Here is a 20,975-nt window from a genome sequence, read left to right as displayed (position 1 = left end):
GGGTGTGCATGTTGCACGACCCGACCCGCTGGGGTTTGTCTAAGATGAACAAATGAAACGCTCCATGATAAAAACAGTTTGAATGGGAGAGCTCAATTACGGGCAAAAAGAAACTCTCTGAAGCTTGACTGTAAGGAGTGTGACGACAAAAACTACAAGCAGGTGTGCATTGCATGACTATAAATCCAGTACCTGGACCTGCTCCGTTCATTTTTTATTTTTATCTTTATTTATTTACGTACATACTGCAGACCATGGTTAGGTCCAAGCAGGAAGGGCAGGTGCACAAAAAGCAAAAGTATAGCAACAAAAATACAACAATACAGCAAAGATAATGTAGTAAAACAACAATACAGCAATGCAAGACAAAGCAGAAAAAAATACATAATACGCAATATCAAAGATGGCTGAGGAACGCGTCTGTTTTTCAGGGTTGATTTGGTACGGTTAATGAGTTCCAGTCAGATATAGTGCGTGGGAAAAAGGAAAACTTGAACGAGTTAGTCCGGGCAAAATATGGTTTTAAAAGAGCTTTGTGATAGTGTCGTGTATTCCGTGTTGGCATTGGGGAAAGATAAGCAGAAGGGTCAAGTCTGAGTTTATTATTAAGAAGTAAAGAAAGAAAATCTAAACGAAAATTTCGTCTTCTTACCTGTAGTTCTTCAATACCGTTAGCATGCATCAAGTCTGAGGGGGAGTCAGTGGGTAGATATTTTGAATATATGAATCTAATTGCTTTCCTTTGAACGTTCTCGAGCTTTCTTATGTTAGACTTAGTATACGGGTCCCAAATTATGCAAGCATATTCAAGCTTGGGTCTAATTAGAGTATTGTAACCTAAGAGCTTAATGTTTGAGGGAGGGCGTTTCGAAGTTTAGGCCTTATATAACAGAGCTTACGGAATGCGAGTGAACAGATGTTATCTATGTGAGAGTTCCAGGAAAGGTTATTAGTAAGTGTTACACCCAAGTACTTTACGGACGCTACTTGTTGCAATGGTGATGATTCTAATTTATATGCATATTGTAGAGCGTTTATCTTGTTAGTTATGTGAAGAGAAACACTTTTATCTGTGTTCAGTGTCATGTCCCAGCGCTTGCACCACTGTACAATATTAGTAAGCATATTTTGTAGGTCACTCTGATCGTTTTCATTGCTGACATCGCGAAATAAAACACAGTCATCAGCATATAGTCGAATATGTACGCCAGTACAAACTTCACCGATGATGTCGTTAATGTATATTAGAAAGAGTAGTGGCCCCAGTACGCTTCCCTGTGGCACACCTGATGTGACTGGGAGACAGCCAGACTGGTGACGACCGATTGAAACATGTTGACTCAGGTTAGTTAAATAATCATTTATCCAGGAAATAAATATAGGCGGAAGTCCAATAGTTTTTAGTTTTAGAATAAGGCTGTGGTGTGGAACTTTGTCAAACGCTTTACTGAAATCAAGAAAGATCGCGTCAATCTGGCTGTTATTGTCAAATGATGCCGCAAATGAATGGATAACTGAAAGTAGTTGAGTTACTGTGGAAAACCCTTTGCGAAAACCATGCTGGTAATCTGTCAGAATGTTGTTGCGATCTAAGAATTCATTAATGCTAGTTGCGACAATATGTTCCATTAATTTGCAGCAAGATGACGTTAAGGATATAGGTCGATAATTGGTCACCTGAAGGCGGTCGCCTTTTTTAAATACAGGTACGACTCGGGGTGTTCTCGGAGTGTGCACCGCATTTTTCTTGCATGTGCTGATATCGTTGATAGTTCTTCTGGCAGTGTCATTTATTGCTAAAGCCTCGCCTACATTGGCCAGAGCTGTGGGTTGCAGTATGTAGGACACAAATGCACGCTTTGCTCAAAAAGCACAATAATAAAAACTGCCCACTTGTCTGCATGTACGTTGACATAACTTGAAATAAGAAGATCCCATTTTGCTGTTTATTGAAGGGGCAGCAAAGCCCGTAACTTTAAGGTCCAAAAAAATTGATTTCTGAAAATTGTTATACCGCTTGTATGCTTCGTTTCGATATGCTTCCAGGGCTTCATTGCTGAAATTGACCGGGAAGTGCTCTAGAAAAATTTTCGCTACACTTGGCAGCTATGCACATCGTGGAGAAATGCTTGAACAATAAGCGCGCTTGTCCCCGTTATAGATACTTGCCTTGCGGTGCAGATTTGTTCACGACTGCTTGGTCTATCTTGACCCCATTTCTTTTGTAGCACTCCTGGGACCATATGCAGGTCAAGATATGTACGAAATTTCCTTCTCTAGTTATGTCAACGAATACTGCATTGCAAAAATTGAAAAGCAAAATTTGTGCTTCACAACTTAAGCAATTTTATGAATGTCTTGACCTGTAGCACGTCAGTATAGGAGCGCCATGAATGTTGAACCAGCCTTACGCTAAGTTTCCTTAGCCTTTTCACAAGATCTGGAGGAAAAGTATATACATTACATAAATTTTTTGTAGATGCAGCAGTGAGATTTTGTTAAACGGTTATAAAACCGTTTCCGGTATGCTACAGAAATTTCATGAAAATCCTTCCAGAAATAAAAAAATTTGCTGACAGCCACATGCCCTCTTAATGTTTGTTGGTATTGCCCTTTGTGTGCTAGCTTCATCAAGGCATGCATTTTTACTGTTTCTTATTTGGGGTAACGCCCCTCAAACTTCATAAAGTAGCAGCAACATCTCCCCTCCTCTGCTCCCTCCTCTCGTTTTCGCGGAGAAATGTCTTCATGCTTCCAAAATGGCCTGTAAGGCGGCTGCACCCAGCGGGAGGGAGACTAAGACTGAGGGGTGACTGGGAGCAGCATTCTTCAAAAGTTGGCATTACTTTACGAAGTTTCGGGAACTTAACCTCGGGAGCCGCACCCAGGAAGCCACACGCAGGGGACCCATTACCCGAGCAGTGCAGTGAAAGAGTGGCTAAACTTGATAATGCACACACGCAAGTTTGACCCAAACCCTCACAGTTTAGTTTGCTATGTATCACGTGAAGTGCTAGTGAAAACTAAGCATGGCCCTTACGTAACAGGCTAATGTCCATGTCGTCACACGGTGTTTATTTTCTGAATGTGAAGTCTAAATGTGGTCAAGCTGTCTTTTCCTTTCTTCTAGCACTGAATGCTTAGCTTGCCCTCCCCATACCTTCAGAATGTGTGCGTGTGGTCTGTAAAAAGCCTTGGAATGCGTGCATCCTTCATCCCCGTTCTGCCTGCCACTTCTCAGCTCTGTCTGAAAGTGTTAATTTGTCATTCTAGGGATCCCGAGCCGCAGCAGGAGCAGCAGTCCATAAAACATGGTGCCCCTCGAGTGCCGTCATAGAATCTGTGTTGTGCAGTGTAGTGTGCCAAATGGCTATAATGAATTTTCTGCATCAAAAAGTGCACAAACATCGAACTTTAATACGGTTGTTCGTTTCTTGCTCTTTCAGTTCAATAGCATCACTAGGCACTAAGTTTGTATTAGACTGCCAGGGAAGCCCGCCGTTCGGCACTATCTCGCCGCAAGAGAATGGCATGCTCCGTAACCATCGATTTCAGCCTGGTGATTAGACGAGTCTCTTTTTCGTTGCTTCGGAAGAATAAGAAGCCTTCCTGAACAGAAGTGCTTAAGGAGGAGGAGCAGATGGGAAGCATGGAGCTAATGTGTGGCATAAAACGAGACAAGGCCAAAAACGCGCAAATGAAGGGGAAAACAAAAGCGAGAATGTGTGGGCTGCATGAATCCTGAGCTGCCGAGCTGGCAGCGCCAAGAATTGCATTTTGGACGCCAGCCCAAATGCCAGGTTCCAAAATTCACGCTCTTGCGCCTCAAAGTCCTCTTATATTTGGCCCTTTCAGCCTTCATTCTTTTATCATCTTCTTAACCGCTGTCACTTCCTGCATGCGTTTCGCTTTTGATTCTTTTAACTTCCGCTTTGTTTTCTGCTCCGCTCTTTCCCTTCATTTTGTCATTTTCAACGCTGATTTCGCACTTTCAGGCTTCCCTGCAATACCCAGTGTTTGATGGAGCAATTAGCATAAGGACACCGCTGTCACAAAAGGCTCCCACAGAGGACGCCAACCACACCAGCCACTCATCGGGTCTTTGGCAATAGGACGGGCTGCGAGCAACGCATCAGACGCACGGGCTGTCGGCCGCTGCCTTCCTCCTCACTCTCATACAAACACGGAGCAGACGTCTCGCATTGCAAGTGTCTCCTCGCAAGCTGCTTTGCAGCTGACCCATCGCTGTATTTTTAGCAAGCACACCTATGTAATTGAGCCAGAATTAAAATCTGTTATCCCCTAGCAAAGAGAAGTCCCCAATTTATTAAGCCATCCTACAGTAAACAGGCACGAAACGACGGCTACCTTGCAATTCACAATAAAATTACAAAAATATGCAACTGTTTGGCAGAAAGTTGGCGCAAATTACTTACGAGAGCAATCCAGTGTTTCTGCCGTTCTGCTTCGTAAAGCTTGTTGGGAGCTCAAAAACTTAATCCTTAGAACGCAGCAGTTGCTCGATTGTGGCATGCTGCCAATACAAACGACAAACACAATGTCCGCCTGGGCAGCTTCGCAGCGTTTGGTTGGTGTGCGGGGTCTCCCACACTATCTTCTCTGTGGTGGGAAAGTTGGCATGAAAGATGCGGCGTGGTGGCGATGATTTGGGTACAAAAACCCAAGCACCGTTTGTGGGTTTAGGTGCTCACCAAAGGTACACAGAGCAAAAACTAACTAGGGTAAGTACTGAAAACTGGACACAAAGTGGCCAGCAAATGGGGCAAAGTTTAGTTAGAACAGAGCACTGTGCAAGAGCAGGAGGGGGAGAGCAAAGGGCAGGGGAAAAAAAAATTCCTCGAGGGCAGAGATGAGAGTGGTAGTAAAACGAGAGAAGGAGTAAGGAAGTGGCAAAAAAATAAATACATTAAACTATTCTAAGCAAGAAAGAAAATCGCATTGAAATACCATTCCAGGAAAGAAAGACAAATACGGAAACATATTCAAATACGGGAGGGAACCTGGCGAAAAGCTTGAAAGTAAAAAATCCCTCAACCTACCACGCTTGGGGGAAAAAAGTGGCATTTCTCTTTGTGTGAGAATGGCCGAAGGAACTTTGAAATATTCTTCGGAAGAAGTAATTTCAAAGGGTTTATCATGTTTATTTACCTATGACAGTGGTGCCGGCTAGTCCTTTTCACAAGGTCAAGAAAACACTTCACACAGAATACACAACATAGAGAACTCTGTGCTCATGCAAGAAATGTTAACATTAAATTTCTGATTTGTGCACATAAGCTTCAACTGTCCTTCTGGTGAGGCGGTTTTTGTATTTCGCGGTCCCTGCAGCGAGCACCAAGGTGCCAATTAATCAGTCTGCATTCTATCATGGGCACAGTGGCCCGTTTAATGAATGTAGTCCAGACCACAGGTTAATTCAGGGTTATGGAATAACAAACTGCATTGGCGGCGCGTCACCAGACATGATCTGTGGGTTTCTAGTGCACGAACTTTCCTTCTGCTGGGCAGGGTCAAATAGGCGCAGAAAATACAGGGGTGTTGTTGCATAGCAGCTCAGTTTTTTTCAGGTGGCGGAAAAAATTGCAAATGCAAGGGATTCTAAAGTGCCTTTCTTTTTTTCTCTTTTGGGAAGAATGCTATTCACCGAATCCTGGCATGACTGCCGGCTCACAGCCCGTTGGAATGAGAGTTGCCCGCCATTCTCATCGCTTTGCGTTGCAGAGCTCGTCTGGGGTCGTGAAAAACCTTGTCCCTTGCAAGTTCAAGTTATGTGCTATTGCAAATTGCTATGCAGCAATTCATGTGCGACCACAGAATGCCACCGATGCCAAGAATGAAGGAAGAATGTCTACACACGCCTGGGCAGTTTCACTGCATCTGTGCAGGGCAGGCGGGCGCATCTCCCGACAGGTCTGCCCTTTCTGCTGCTGTAGTTAGTCCTGCACGGAGCCTCTAGGAAGCGGTGCCGCAGCACGAGTGATTCAGTGCAGGCTTCCGCCAGAGCTTGCCAAGTCATGGATGGCCAGTGAACAAGGCATCGACACTGCTCCCATTGGAAACCAGATGTTTGGACAGATATTGATGATAGAGAAGGCATTGGCTGTGCTGTACACTAAAAATTTAAATACGTGTACAATGCTAATGTGTCAACACACAAGCGAGAAGGTTAGCTTGCAGCGTGACAGAAAAGATTAAAGCGGAGAAAAACTCTTCTGCTGGTCACCTTACAGCTCCTAAATACATAATGAAGGAGAAGCATAGGGACATATTCAAGTCAATGATGCGATGTTTATCATGAATGCCAAAAGGGCATGCAGGCCATGATCTGGAACAGTTTGGTTTGGTAAAGATAGAGCAGATGAAAAAAAAAAAATCAAAAGGATTCAACTAGACCCGGCTCCAATTTGAAGCACTGTGCATAGACTTCATATGCAATAGAGTTGATGCATGCAGATCAAGCTTGAGGAGACTCAGGATGTATGCCATTTGCAAGCATTTATGTTACCCGTTGGTAAGCAATTGCAAGAAGCAGAAGATTTCAAGGCAGAAGCTAAATGGTGCGCAAAACATCTTAAATGTGTCGTGCTCATAACTAGTTTGTATAGGTCAGACCACAACTTTCATTGAAAGAGGGAGATAGACAACAGAGGTGTACAAAAAAAATCTTTTATTGGAATGCTTCAACCAGTACGGGAAACTGCAGTTAAGGCCCATACCGTGCAGCAAGTAATGTCTACGCATTATGCAGCGTACACGTAATGTAAGTTATTACAATCTTGCCATAAAACTTTCTCCCCAGAGATACAGACCACAGCAATACTTATATAGATGCATACTAGCAATGTTTCTTGTGTCACACGTAATAAACACGCAAATAACTATAACAGAAATAAAATATTTAAAACGGAACTCGAGAAGTCTCTCATTCAACCAAACACCGTCGCATCAAACTAGAACTTGTGCTCCTCTTAGCTTGCCAAAAAGGGGGGAAAAAAAAACTAACACCAGTGGCAGAGTACACACTTCAGAAATATACTTGTTCAACAATCAAAACATAGCCGTAACATAAAACAAAATGCAAAAATAAAAGTTGCCAAGTTTTACACATGCAGTGAGCACACTTGCCCTGCCAAGCATTTCAACCTCAAAGCTGCACTGTGACAAAGTTTGCTGAAGTTCCACACTGTGTATATTAACATTGGACAGTTGAAGAAGTTTTCAACACACGTGTGAAAAGCTTGAAAGCACCAATGCAAAGCAGCAACACTGAGGAACTTCAAACAGTACGCATCTCCAATTTATTTTCACACTCGAGGGGGGGGAACAAAACAATAAGCAGACTCTGTTTTTGGTACCATCATTTCCTAAGCCACCTTTTCAGACCACTGATCTTCACAATGGCCGAGCAAAACTTAGTGGGATGAAAAATGCTGTTCTTGCTCGCGAGATCATGAAGCCTTGGCCTTGCAAAGAGTTTCTGGCACTGTAGTGCCCCACTTAAAAGCACGTGGGAGGCAAAATCGCCCCTTTGCTTGATACACCTATTCCTATCCATTATCACCAAGGGATACATAAAATATTTTCTAAGCTGAGCCATCACTTCCAGATAGAGCTGTGGCATGACAGGCTTGTTGTTTCTGGCTCTACTACTCAGTGGTGCAACCAGTGAGCATTCCCCATTTGACATCTACCATTTTATCTGCGTGTCGGTGCTCATGCTCCTTCATATCTCTGTTCCATGTTCACAGCTTACAACATGAGGAACCCATGGAAGAAGAAAAAAAAAGTGTCCTTTCGGAAAGAGTCAGTGAGCTAAGCACACTCAATCTAATTATCACAACTCAGCTTAAACATATTTGCTTGAGATTCCCACAGCAAGGTGTGTAACTAGCACCCACTTGACTTTCTCCATGCCATCGGAATGACAGGTAACGAAACAGCAACAACACCCCTGTACAAAGGCTTATACCGTAGAAGAACACAGAGTAAAATGTAGCCTCAACTACTGTCAGTCGGAAAACACAAAAAACTTAGTAAGCATAAAAAAAGTCTCGAACGGCAAAACTTTTCAATTGAAACCTGCAAATGACTGCCAAGTTGGCAAGCACACAAAAGGAGTTCACACTGCTTATTTTAAGGTTCAACATAAGTTAACAATTACAAAACTATCCATATCAAATCAACATATTCATATGAGTAGACAAATTTTGAAGAAACACATGTTAGAGCGGAACTAATACAGCTCTTCTATTGAAAAGGAGTCTCGCACCCTGAGCTCATTATTACACAAAAGATACACAGGAACAGCATCAACGTTCACAATGTATTATAATTGCAGGCAAAAATTCAAGTGACTAAGAGATGAAACCCGCAGGTGCTTGGTATGCAATTCACGAAAGATATCGTTAATAATCGATGATTTCACTCGTTGCTAGTAGGACATCATAGTGAAGCACAAGTGTTTTCTGATCATGTATAACTGGACATCAAAGAAAAAAAAGCTTAATACTACAAAATTTATTATCTGATTAAATCCAGAGGCATTCATTCTGTGAGAGGAAAAGCATGCGCATAAATGGCTTCACAAAATATCTAACGCAACACAGCTTTTAATGGGTACAGAAAAATCGGAAGCGGATTGGAGCGACGACTGCAAGCAATGTTTAGTAGTAGCATCACTCTACTACAGTAGCCAGTTGATTTTCCTGACTTGGCGGGCCACAAAAAATAGCCCAAATAACTGGATTCTAATAAATCCATAACTTGAAAAAAGTCACTTGCTTGCAAAATAGCAGTAATTTTGCCTTCTGCCATGTTTCGCCCACATGCACCTTTTTTGCCCACAGTATTGTCATCTCCAATGTTGCCCTTGCCGATGCTCTGTACGAACATGCTCCATGCGAGATCTCTGCACATGTGTGCCGTGCGTCAAGGATGGTCCGTTTCCAGGCAACGACGGCTGGGCAGACTATATGAGAGGACATGTGGGAAGCAGATGGCTATGATGGCACCCCCAGCTGCTACTTCCCGGTTCCCCATTCTAAGGGGCAGTGGTGTCTCGCATCTGAGCTGTGATCGCGTGCTCATCTTCATAGGCTGTGTTTCTTGCACTGCCATTGCTACTGGAGATCTCAGAAGGAACTGTGTGTGCTGCCTGGAGTGGCACAGAAAACTGCCATGCCTATCCAAGCCGATCTATCGGCAAATTAAATCTAGAATAGCACATCCCTCGGCGGCAAAGGGTTGGCTTGACTGTGGCAGTGATGCCCATTCGTGACTTAGTCTGAAAAATGGAAATTTACGGCACTGCAGAGTGAAATACTGATTGCGAATGTGTACATGTTCATATGAGGTGCGTGAAGGTTCCGCAATGAAGTCCGAAATGTCGCATGGGTCCAAATTATTGGAGTCCGATGGTTGCTGTAGTAGTGTCAATCGAAGAGCTTGCATTCGTGTTACGAGTAGTTCAAACGCCTTCATTTAAAACGAAGCTTGAAGTGGTTTAAATTATTGCACTTCATTTGCCGCAAGAACTAATCTAACCATCAACATCCTTACTATGTCCCCTGCACATCAATGGCCTCTTTGTAGAGGGATGAGCATCTGATTGCCATCCCCCCTAAAGGCTGTGCTTCAGTGTTCAAGATAATCCGGTCTAAACTTTGCAGTAAGAAGCACATTCTTACAAGGGCATAGAAACTGCAAGTTCTGCATTCATTCTGCAATTAACCTTCACACAAGAAAAAAAAAAAAAAGCCTAGTGGAGTTAGTGCACTGGGTTGGCAGGAAATAGCCTTTTGCATTCAAGAGGCAGAACTGTCCCATGTAACACATGAAATAGAACCAGATAGTATATTCTTCAGTAAGAAAACATACTTGGACTTTGCGAAGTGTTGGTATCGTTAGGGTTCCTCAATGTAGCTTCCCTTGGCAGGGTGGCGACATTTCTGCCATTTTGAATCGCGGCTTCATTTAGCCGCATCGAAGTATTTTTCTGGAAATCAATATTTTTGTGTCCGATGCATGATGGTGTTTAGCGCTGTGTCCAGATATCGAAGTTTTAATTTGAATTAAATTTTAGAACCTTTTCTCCATTCCAGGGGTCAGCGTGATGAATGTGGTTTAGAATGGCATCTTGCGATTGGCCAAAAAGGTGTCACTACCATTCCAAAGGAACGTTATATCGAGGCACACTACGTTGCATTCAAATTATGTGCCCCCTTGTGGCAATGTACTGCACTTCTTCGCAGCCACTTATCAGAAACATGCTGCAACCGGGAACCTATTTATCCTGATCTCCTCCTTGTTCTGGCAACAGTTCCGAATTTAAGATTTGTTCACGCCAGTCAAAAAGTGAGAAACAAGTCCCCGAGCTTCTCCCCTTTCTCCTCGCATTGTCGCTGGCACGTGCCAGACTGGGCGTGACACATGCAATGCTGAGCCAATCTTTATGTTGACATGCCATTCTCTCCCTCCCGTTTTTTTCTATCAATACCCATTGGTAATACCCTTCCTTCCCCTTTCACAAGGGAGGTCTGCCCTGACTCAACAGAAGCCGTGAGGAATAGTAAGGGATTAAGAGATGCTGAGAGAGGTTAACAGTAGTGTTTCAGGCACATCAAGAGTTGCTTTTTCATAGATTGCATTATCAATCGTCGAGAAGCAAAGCAACTGTCAAGCAAAACCAAAGTTCTGGTCCCCAGGTAAGCAGAAAGTGTATGCAGGAAAGTATTCTTTCGTATACCTTGTCACGAATGACGAATTAACAGTTTCTGTTGCATGTATAACAAAATTAGCAAGTTAAACCTTGGCAATAAATGTCGCAAAAGAAAACAGCAACCATGATTTGGCCACACAAAAATGTAACAAATTTTTTCTGCAGAAAAGGCCTTTCAGCACATATGCACTATAATATATGAGATAAAAGGCTGCCTTATGTGTCTATAACAAGACATCAGGCAGACAAAAATACTGACCCTGAAGAAGCACGTGCAAAAGGAGACCTTGCTACATTAACCCAGATAAAATTAAATGCTGTCTAATGTCCTATGCCTTAAACATTTGCCCAAGCCATCCAGCCTTCCAATCCAATCCTCTCATACTTTTGTTCTACTGCAACAACACAGTCAAGCTAACTAATGAGAATAATAAAAGCATTTGGCTACAGCCTCTTTACAACACGCTGTTTGCGAACAACCTATCCATCAAACTACAGCGCACAAATAATTTTCTTGCATGGACTCGAGCTAGGGCTTAGAAGTGATGTGAACTCCTCACAAATATGATGAAAACGAATATTTCTATATTTCTAAAGCCCACCAAAAAAAAAAAGACCACACTGCCTAGCACACATCCCTTCACCCTTTCACTCACACACACACGCATCCAGGTCTGCACAGGTGATTAGCCCATCTCCCAGACCACGATGCCGTGTCCTTTACTAGCTTTTGCTCACTTTTCGTATAAATGTAGGTCAGGTGAGTTGCCCCCCCCCCCCCCCCCCCCCCCCCCACCTCAAAAAAAAAAAAAAAAGACTGTGGGTTTTGTGAATGCAACCAGGTGCTAGTTTGATTAGCTTGATGAGAGCATAGGCTAACAGCCTCTCTTTGGTGGGCAGGGTAGCGGGAAAGCCTTGAAAGCAGTGTCCGTGGCAGCTGGCTGACTACTGGACGAATACGGTTCGATTGTAGCTGATGAGCAGTTCGACCACGGCACTCTCGGTGTGCCAGGCACTCATCTGGTCCAGGCCCATGCCCATGATGTCCGGCGTGCGCATAACGGTCGGTGAAAACACGGTGCTTAGGTTCTTCGGCGACATGAGGTTCTTCTTCTGGTGCTCAGAGACCCTGCACCAACAGCAGACATGGACATGAGGAAGAAATATAATAGTAATCAACCTCGTCACTGAGCGCTCATGAAAGCATAAATACTTTGCAGTTGGCAATTTAGCACTGCATGCAAGGAACTAGCCACACTACACCGGTGTCATTGTTCACTTCAGCTCCAGCTGTTGCACTTCTCTCAAACATACTCAGTTACATCTTACATGACCTATACTACAACACGGTACAGAACACTGGTTTGATACTGCTACTCAACATGCTTCCCAAGTCAGTGCAACCCTGATGGATTTTGTGATGAATGGACTAGTGTGTTTAGCTGCAAAGTTCAACTGCAGTGAGTCTTCATTGAGTTAGCTGCTTGAAACACGCACAGTAGTTCTAAGATTTCATGGTTTCACAGCGTACTGGAGTCTTCTGGTTTGGCTGGGCATCGGACAAGAAATGCCTGCCAGCCCAGGATGCAGAGAATTCAGAAAATGGAACACCATGAGCCGGTTTCTGCCATGTCTCATCAAAGGGGGTTGCACTTCCTGTGTGCCAATGGCAGCATAATGCTCATGTTTAGCGGCTGCCATTTTACAATTTTGACATTCTGACAGCATGTGCTTGGACTGAACACCACTCAGCAGTCCGTAAGTTGCCGGAATACTGACCGAATGCCGACAACCTAACAGCTGCAGCTATACACCGGAACTTTTATTTCACCACCCCGGTGATACAGGTTGTTCTTAAGTGAGCAGACTGAGGCTTTATGGCGGGGACTGCCATTAGAACCGTAATGCAGGAAATGCAGAACAAATAGTACCTATGACCTTGAAACATAGCACTAACTTTAATCACTAACTAGCGAGATGTAAAAAACTTGTCGTGAATTTAAACGGTTGATTGGGTGAGGGGCATCGAGTCCACACCAGAGCAATGACGTCGACCCCAAAAAGAACCAGCCCCAGCCGGTGAAGAACAAATTACCACGGTGAATAGTAACTGGCTCTATAGGAAAATTTTCCAGTAATATTCACAGCCTTTCAAGGTCCTTTTAGAAAATTTTCAAGGACCAAATGCAATGGTGCATTTATAGGAAATCTTGGCCTGGCCATTCCAGAGGTGATGGCACTGCACTCTCAGAATTCTGGCAAAATCCAGTTCTGCTGTGCAGACCACAAAAGAGTACTCCACCAAGGAGTGGGCTGCTCTGAAGGAGCTGGGAAAGCACGTTAACTCGATCCTCATCGGCCAGCAAAAGATGCATTCTCTGCAGCAAGGCCACCGTAACGCCCTTAGGGGGGGCAAGGGGGGCGGTTGCTCCCCCCCCAGTCTCCAATTGCTTGCACTTGGGTCAAATTTCTGACAATTGAAACACTTCAGTTCCAGGACTCTTTAATTCAAATCACAAATGGGGCTGAGCTACTTCGCTTCGTAGCCAGCTGTAAAGCATTTCGTATACGAGTAAATCTAAACTAGTTATGTCTCAACAGAAGTCAAACAAAACTATGCACAAAGTTTTTTAATGCAGTTGATCACTTCCTCATGCCTAAAGCTTCCCATTTCGCTTTGTTTTATATTGCCGTGAATATCTGCACCATTTGTTCGTTCGCAAGGTCAAAACCACTGGCACGCAGTTTTATCATTTTGTTTTGTAATGCGAGATGCGACCAGACTTATCTACTGTACGGGATCCGATGACGCCCATGGCTTTGTGGGAACCATCCACCCTTTTGTTGCTGGCTGGGCACCGCGGAGCGGCGATTTCCCCTCGCTAATCCCCGTTGGTGCGTTGGCAAGAAGTGGGCAAGGCGAGGCAGACAGACGGCGACCCTGGCAAAGGCGCCATAGCCTCCCCCCCCCCCCCCTAGCAAAGACCACCTAGGCTGGAAGGTCGGCAGTGCGAGACGGGTCCAAACGCTCGCGCTTGACCAGGAGTAATTAAGCACAGCGTACGGTCGGGCGCGGACGTAACTTGCCGGCGCCGCGGCGACTCCGATGCGCAAGGACGTTGTATGCTCTGGGGGAACGGGCTGGCTTAACAAAACGTAGCCAGAGAAAAAGAATGCCGCTGCGAAGGCAGCAATGACAGGCTTGGTGCCACTTTGCAGATTTTGGGGGACGCCTGTCAACAGTCGTCGCGAAGATGAGTAGTTTGTTACCCGCGGTGGCGGCGGCTCGGGTGAAATCGATAATTGCCCTAACGCTGGGAACCGCCAGGGTCACGGGTTCCCAGGGAGCTTGCGACACGTGAATGTGTTTCTGATGTATTTTCGTGGGCTTCTCTCTTTGCTTTTTAGGGGAGAGAGTTGAGTAATACTGTGGAAGTATGGGGCGTGGCACGTAAACCTAGTGGGCCAATCATTTTGGGGGTCCATTCCTGCAATGCCATTTTTTTAAAGCAACATTGACATTCTTTCTGTGTTGTGCATTTTAGAGAGAGGGTTTTCAATGTTGCGGGAAATGGAAGGCGTGCCATGCAGTTTGTTAACCAATCATGTGCTAGTATGTTTTGATTAGGTCGTGCAAAATGTGGGCTATGCTCTGAGGTCCTTAAAACCGGGCCCCGGAGCCTGGAAAATCGTTCTGGACTATGGCTATGCCGAGTAGAGGTCTCCCCTAGTGTTAGCCAGTTCCACCCTTTTTTGTTTAAACCTTTTTGCCGCTTTAAGTTGTCTCCTGTACACCAACTTGTATAATGTAAATTTTTCTACATAAAGCCTCAAGTCTTACTCCCTTAACACCTGCACCCTAATTCGTCGCAAGACTGTCTCTGACGGAGCACTCCTGGTGCGAAGAAGCGTTCAGTCAGCCAAATCAACGAACAGTCTCTGGCGGTGGGCACCCCTGGTGCAAAGAAGATAAAGAACCAAGTAGGTCAGCAAGAGACCAGTACATCTTTACTTCTCCACTGATTGTGGCCGCATGCAAATGCTGCCACGTTTTTATAGATTGTTGCAGTCGCTATTGGTTCTTTACCGAAGGTTCCTTGCTAGATTTAAATTGAGCGCGACCAAGAACTGCAGGCATTCAGTCGATGACCGCCGAGCATGCTTGTAGCTATCGCCACTGCAGAGTCGCTCAGTTCTTAGTGGGCGCGAGCCAGCCCCGTAAACAGTTTATTCTGGAAGCCTTTTCACTGTCTTCCCGACTGCTGGAGTGTCGTCACCACAATGCGGCAATTTGCATCAACCTTTAAACATTGAAAAAATAAAAAAAATAAATTTATTATGTAAATAAGCATTAAAAAAATAAATACCAAAATAAGCCCGAAGTCTTGCCCCCCGCCACTAAAAGTTCCGGAGTCCCTGCACTGGAGGCACTCAGTAGTGCCTGAACAGCAGTTCAAAGAGTTTTTCACAGTAGCCATCCCAACACCAATGGATTAGGGAGAGTGCATAAAAGCGTTGGCTTTGCACTGCAGTTGACTGCAATGACAGACTGCTCACTTCCTAACATATGGCTATGTGTGAGTGACGTGTGTCTCATATATACATTTGTCCCGAGAATAACTTAGTAACACGAGCGTCGCTGTCTAATTATTAGTTTTTTTTTTCTTCACCAGTGCGGTGTCTCGTGCCACCAGAGTAAGCTTTCTTCAAAGGCTGTGCACTGTGATAGCACGTAACAAGTGCAGTACTGTTGGCAGACACCTGAGGCATTAAAATTGATCTCTGAACAAAACTAAACTGGTCCAGATAAATGAACTCTCCAAACACGGGAGGCAGGAAAAGTTTAAAATGGAGACCTTGCTTGCAGAGCAATAAAAACCAACAATTCCATTTTTGTAATCATAGCTTCAGTGTGGAAGTATTTTCCACATTCTGCACATGCCTGATGTGAAAAAACGCCTGTGAAGAGAGTGCATGTTCTGAACACCCAATCTTGGTAATACTTCCTCACTGCCCATTACCAAGGCGAATGTGCGTTTTGCGTGGCTGCTGCCATCCACAAGCAGTAGCTGTTTAGTGCATCATCGTTGTGGCTTTGCGCACTTCATTCAGAGCGTGAAAAAAAAAAAGTTAGAATAAAAAATCCCTTTTAGCAATTTGCATCATTCTGGATTCTAGTGACTGTCCACAATGATCTGGTTGAAAGTTCCCGCTTGCCTTGAGTGATTAAAAGGTTATTTAGCTAATGATAGCAGATTCATTTGTACTCTTTGGAATGAATGTACGTATCTAATTGAGTGCAGGCTGCCGCAATTGTAGACGCTTCACTTTTATGTTCCGAATTGGCACGGGCGCTGTGAGACACCCAAGTGCAGGGCGCCGGATTAATTTCGACCATCTGGGGTTGTAAACATGCACCGGGACAATGCATAGCGCACAGGCCCTTTTGCATTTTGCCTCCATTGAAATGTGGCTGCCGCGGCCAAGATGCTCAGGTTACTCAATCCTGGTAACTCGCTTTACCGCCGGGCTCAGGTTATGTGGGACACAGCACTACCTGAGCCATGCCTCCAATACTGTGGGCAAGAAACTGGAGAGTGACACACCAACACAGGCCATTCTTTCAATGTCTCACGGCAACACTTGCAGCAACAAGAAGCAACAGCCAGTTCCCCTGTGCGCCTTAACCGTGACAAGTTTCACCACAGATCAACATAGAACACGATGGCCTGGGTTTCAAAACAAGTTTACAAAGCAACTTCTCACAGTGGCGGTGGTAGCTTTAAGAAGCAGCCAGGGTAGCATCAACTGTGGAAAGAAAAAACCTTGCCAGCAGAGGACACTTGCTGTTTTAGCAAGTAAAAAAACATGGATAAGTGTTCCGCACGTAAGGTAAATGACAGTACCAAAATTCCAGGCCATAATACCATTCGGACTCACTGAAACGTAGCGACTCCGCTAATTGAAGTCACTTGTATGAAGCCCTGTCAATAGATATGCAACTGATGACAGCGCACTGTTCATTCCACAGAACATCAAGAAAAGAAAAAAGATAAGCTAGGAATGCATAGTTCAGGTTCACAAGAATGGTCCACATGATTTCTATTTCTGCTACACAACTTTGCATCCAGAAATCTGAGGGAGCCACAGCATACATGCAAGATCTGTGGGAACCAATCGTGCATACCTTTGCAAATGACTCATGAGATACTTCAAAGACTGGTAGTGAGCAGGAGGCAGTGACTTCACCGCCTCTTTCATGGCCTCAAGTTTTTCTTCTACTTTGTTGCTCTCTGTAAAGGGACGCATGAGAGCATTAAGCAACAGAGTAACGCTGCATTTTCTCTGCACCTGCAATTTCCCAGCTCCAAAACAGTGCACAAACAAAGCTGTACACTTGGTATGCCAGTGTTGCCCTATATGAAACTACAAAAGGACATGCACTAGTAACTAACACTGCAACACTAGATTTGTCAAATAAGCACACTCAAGAGCCAAGGGACCACATATTTTTTTTTTTTTTTGAACATGCACAGGACACTAGTAACCAAGGAAAAACAAATGACAGGTGACAAAACCTGCCTACAAAACTGCATTAAAGGATGTGCTACCAAGCTCACTGTTTTGAGAAATATTAGTTACAACATTTGAAAAATGAAAATTGGTTTTTGGGGAAAGGAAATGGCACAGTATCTGTCTCACATATCTGCCTACTGTAAGTGAAGAGGCTGTGAAAGAAGAAAGGAAGAAAGAGGTGCTGTAGTGGAGGGCTCCGGAATAATTTCGACCACCTGGGGATCTTTAATGTGCACTGACATCACACAGCACACGGGCGCGTTTCGCCTCCATCCAAACACTGCCGCCGTGGTCCGAAACAAAGAAAGCGATGCTAGCAGAAGCATACACTCTGAAAAAAGTGCAAATCTGCAAAGCACTACTGCGTTCATTATGACTTGCAGCGCATGTGAAGTGAATCAACTGATGATCCCACTTTCTAGTAAATCGGCATGCCTTCATACAGAGCCCCCAACTTTAACAATGATTCATCATACCTTTTTCTCTGCATCAACTGCTAAGTGCACAAACTTACTACTTCACGAACTGAGCTCCTATCACGTCTTATGCATTACAGCTCAAGTTGAACGCGATAGTACACAACTGTATGCACAGCAGCAATTGAAGGTCGTTGACAAAGAGGTGCGCATGCCTGCATGATCTCTGAGAAAAGCCAACTGGACAATACCTGTGGCCTTCTTCTTGTACTATACTCCATCTCATCAGTTCCTTGCAGCACTACTAAAGCTGCGATGAGTGCAGAGGCCTTGTTGTGACGCTACAGTATGTAGTGCAAGTATATGTATATTGGATAGCGTACGCTAAAATAACAGTGTGTTTCGTAGTATACATGTGCTGAACATAATTTCAAACTGAGCATCACCTTAGGCCATTTTCAGACTGTGTCTGTCATTGTTACTGCCTTTTTTGGTACATTCACTGGCCATAAATGGAGTCACCTCGCCTAAAAAAAAGCATGAGCGATAAATTTGCTCTATTTTTTTTATTTAGAGTGACGATTCTGCCAGTTCTGAGCCTAAAGAAAAGCGTCAGTTTGTTGACAAAAATGGTCCCCGTTCTAATGACCAGACGGCGCTGCTGGGCTGAGCTCGTCATCATGCATCCGTTTGCATATGCTGAACTAAAACTAAATGTGTGAATGTGACAAATGGCGCAACGTCTCACAAAATGCTTGCGTAGACAGTGTTGATTTATGCTCTTTTCTAGCCATATCTGTGTACGCCATGAGCAGATGATGAGGTGCAGAGGAAGATGTTTAACAAGCTCTACTGATTGGCTGAGGAGGTCTCTACCTTCCATAGTGCTGCAAGGAACTTATGTATAGCCTTGAAATGAACACCTTTTATAGCAACTGCACACTGAATTCCCGCCCGGAGAAACTTGTCACTTGTGTGCAATTATGGAAACAAACATGAATTTTGGTCGTGTTAATCTGTGTGCTACCAAGAATGAGAAATTTGACAGCCTGGTGACGTTTTTGTTTTTCTAGCGTATCCTAGGTGGCAGCTCTTTTCAATGTATTTTTTTTTGCTCCGCAGCTGCAACTCATGGCACTAGTCAATTCGAATTTCTTGCACCAGGACTATTTCGTATTTCCAGCATCTGTTCAGCAGTATAGTAGAGAGGGACCTTACAACTGGCCATTTCAACATGAAACGCACGAACATCCTTCTCCTCACCAAGCATCACATAAAGTATTGGTAAGATCGGAGCAATTTTCACAGCCCACATCTGATGACAACATTGACTCATTTGTCCTTAGTATAACTCAGTTCTGTGGCTTTTTCCAATGTTTTTTTTTTTATAGAAACAGGATATTTATTGCTGAGAAAATAATATTTCAAAATAGAAAGTTTTTTCTTTGCCACATGATTCAAACTCATGATGTCAACATCAAAAATGAACCTGTGATTGCCATTTGGAACTGAATGCCAGTGTAACCTAGCCTCCGAGATCCACGTTAAAAAAACCTGCCTTGACATCACCACAATTGGTTTGTGAAGGCAGCGATATCTGTACTTCGTTTTTTGCCCTTTTCTAGATTATAAGAACTTTGCTGACCCACACATTATATGACACCTTCACATGCAAAGGGGTTTTTCAAAGCTTGCATTGAATAAACCAGAGAGATTTAACAGCTTTCGTGCAGACACTATTAATCCAGTCTTTCCAACTCAGACTGTCTCTTATATAGTAACTCCCAAGACATTTAACAGCCACCACTTCCCCAAGTACTACGCCATCTACAGAGTAAGGACACTGCAAAACTTATTTGTTCCTGCATACAGGGAGGACTGAGCACTTTTCAGTATTTAGGAACATATTCATTTCTTGCAACAACCAAAAATTTCAGCGAGGCTTTAGCCAAATATGGCCTGCTACAGGTTTATTGAGGTATAAAGAATGTAGTCACCTATGAAAAGCTTCATCCTAACATCAGTGTCATGGACATTTACAATATCATTATCATAAATAAGGAATAAAAATCTGTCCCAAAATTGAGCCCTGTGGCACCCCTGTGTAACCTGTAGGGTCTCTTAGCAGTACTTGTCAACCTGAACAAGCGATACTTAAGCCCCCTCTCTAATCTCGCACGGTTCCATGAAGCAGATTTTAGCATTTTTCGAAGAATGATGCGTTCGCAACCATGCTCTCTTTTTATGTTTTTATTATGGCCATCAGTAGGAATGGCAGAACGATGGAAAAATGACTAATTTACAGTAGCAAAAAAATATAATGCGAAGAAGGAGGAGTTCTACACCTCGAAAATTTTAAAAAGAATATATATATATATATATATATATATATATATATATATATATATATATATATATTGCAATCAATGCCAGATATCAAACTGTTCAGAATAGCCATAGATGTGCACCCCCCCCCCCCCCCCCCCCCCCAAAAAAAAAAAATCCGGAAACAGCATGCTAAAATACGGGTACAACGAATATGTTAATTTTATTTGAGAGGCACTGCTTCAACCTCCCTTGTAGCAGCAGCCACAGTCGCCAATGTGCTGCCGCTGTTTAGTGTTTCATGCTGCCCAGTCCTGCGCCCATTTGACATTTTTACTTCTCCCTATACTCCTCTGAACCCTTAACTGTGCCTCTGTCAATGGCTCGCACCTGCCTCTATCCACGTTATAGCAACCTTCTGTTTTGCCCTTGAGTACATCGCGCTTTGCCTCAAGGTGGCTGATAATCTGGCTTCTCCTACCGACTCGCAAGCTTAGTGGCGAAGGTCGCTTTACTATCTTGAAGAGCCAGGGGGAGGGGGCCATATATCATGCTACAATTGTACATTGCTTCCACATGACTTGAATAATTTGAGGAAAAAGCTACGTGCTATATTCGTGCAAATACAGTAATCGTCTTGCATTCTCTTGAAAGCAATGATCTGGTAATGAACAAAGTCCTGACATAACGAAGTCCCGACATGCTTGCTAGCCTATCCCCTCCAGCAAGTTTCCGCATCTAGCGCGGCCACTCTGGCAATGACATGCTAACATTCTCAAATAGGATACTGGCACCTTTCGAAAGCAATATTACTAGTGGTGGCTTAAGCTTTTTTAGTTTTCAGTAATGCCTGGCATTAGCATTGGGGGCTTCCTCTTGTTGCAATATTAAACTGTCCAGTAATAAAAGTGAGCGTCAGG

The 20,975-nt window shown here is 43.9% G+C and overlaps 1 protein-coding gene across 1 annotated transcript in view; it reads right to left on the bottom strand.

Moving 5' to 3' along the window:
* Positions 1 to 6,671: 6,671 nt before the first annotated feature.
* Positions 6,672 to 20,975, bottom strand: part of LOC144093960 (N-chimaerin-like) — a 57,477-nt gene continuing 43,173 nt past the window's right edge. Inside the window, exons 12-13 of the mRNA XM_077627737.1 lie at positions 16,926 to 17,031; positions 6,672 to 11,867 (exon numbers count right to left, since the gene is read on the bottom strand). Coding sequence (XP_077483863.1) covers positions 11,684 to 11,867; positions 16,926 to 17,031 — 290 coding nt within the window. The 3' untranslated portion in view covers positions 6,672 to 11,683. The remainder of the gene's footprint in view (positions 11,868 to 16,925; positions 17,032 to 20,975) is intronic.

The sequence above is a fragment of the Amblyomma americanum genome, chromosome 6 (genome assembly GCF_052857255.1).
Source record: "Amblyomma americanum isolate KBUSLIRL-KWMA chromosome 6, ASM5285725v1, whole genome shotgun sequence".
Classification (NCBI taxonomy): domain Eukaryota; kingdom Metazoa; phylum Arthropoda; class Arachnida; order Ixodida; family Ixodidae; genus Amblyomma; species Amblyomma americanum.
The sequence above is the reverse complement of the archived record's forward strand: the minus strand, read 5'-3'. Positions and strand labels throughout refer to the sequence as shown.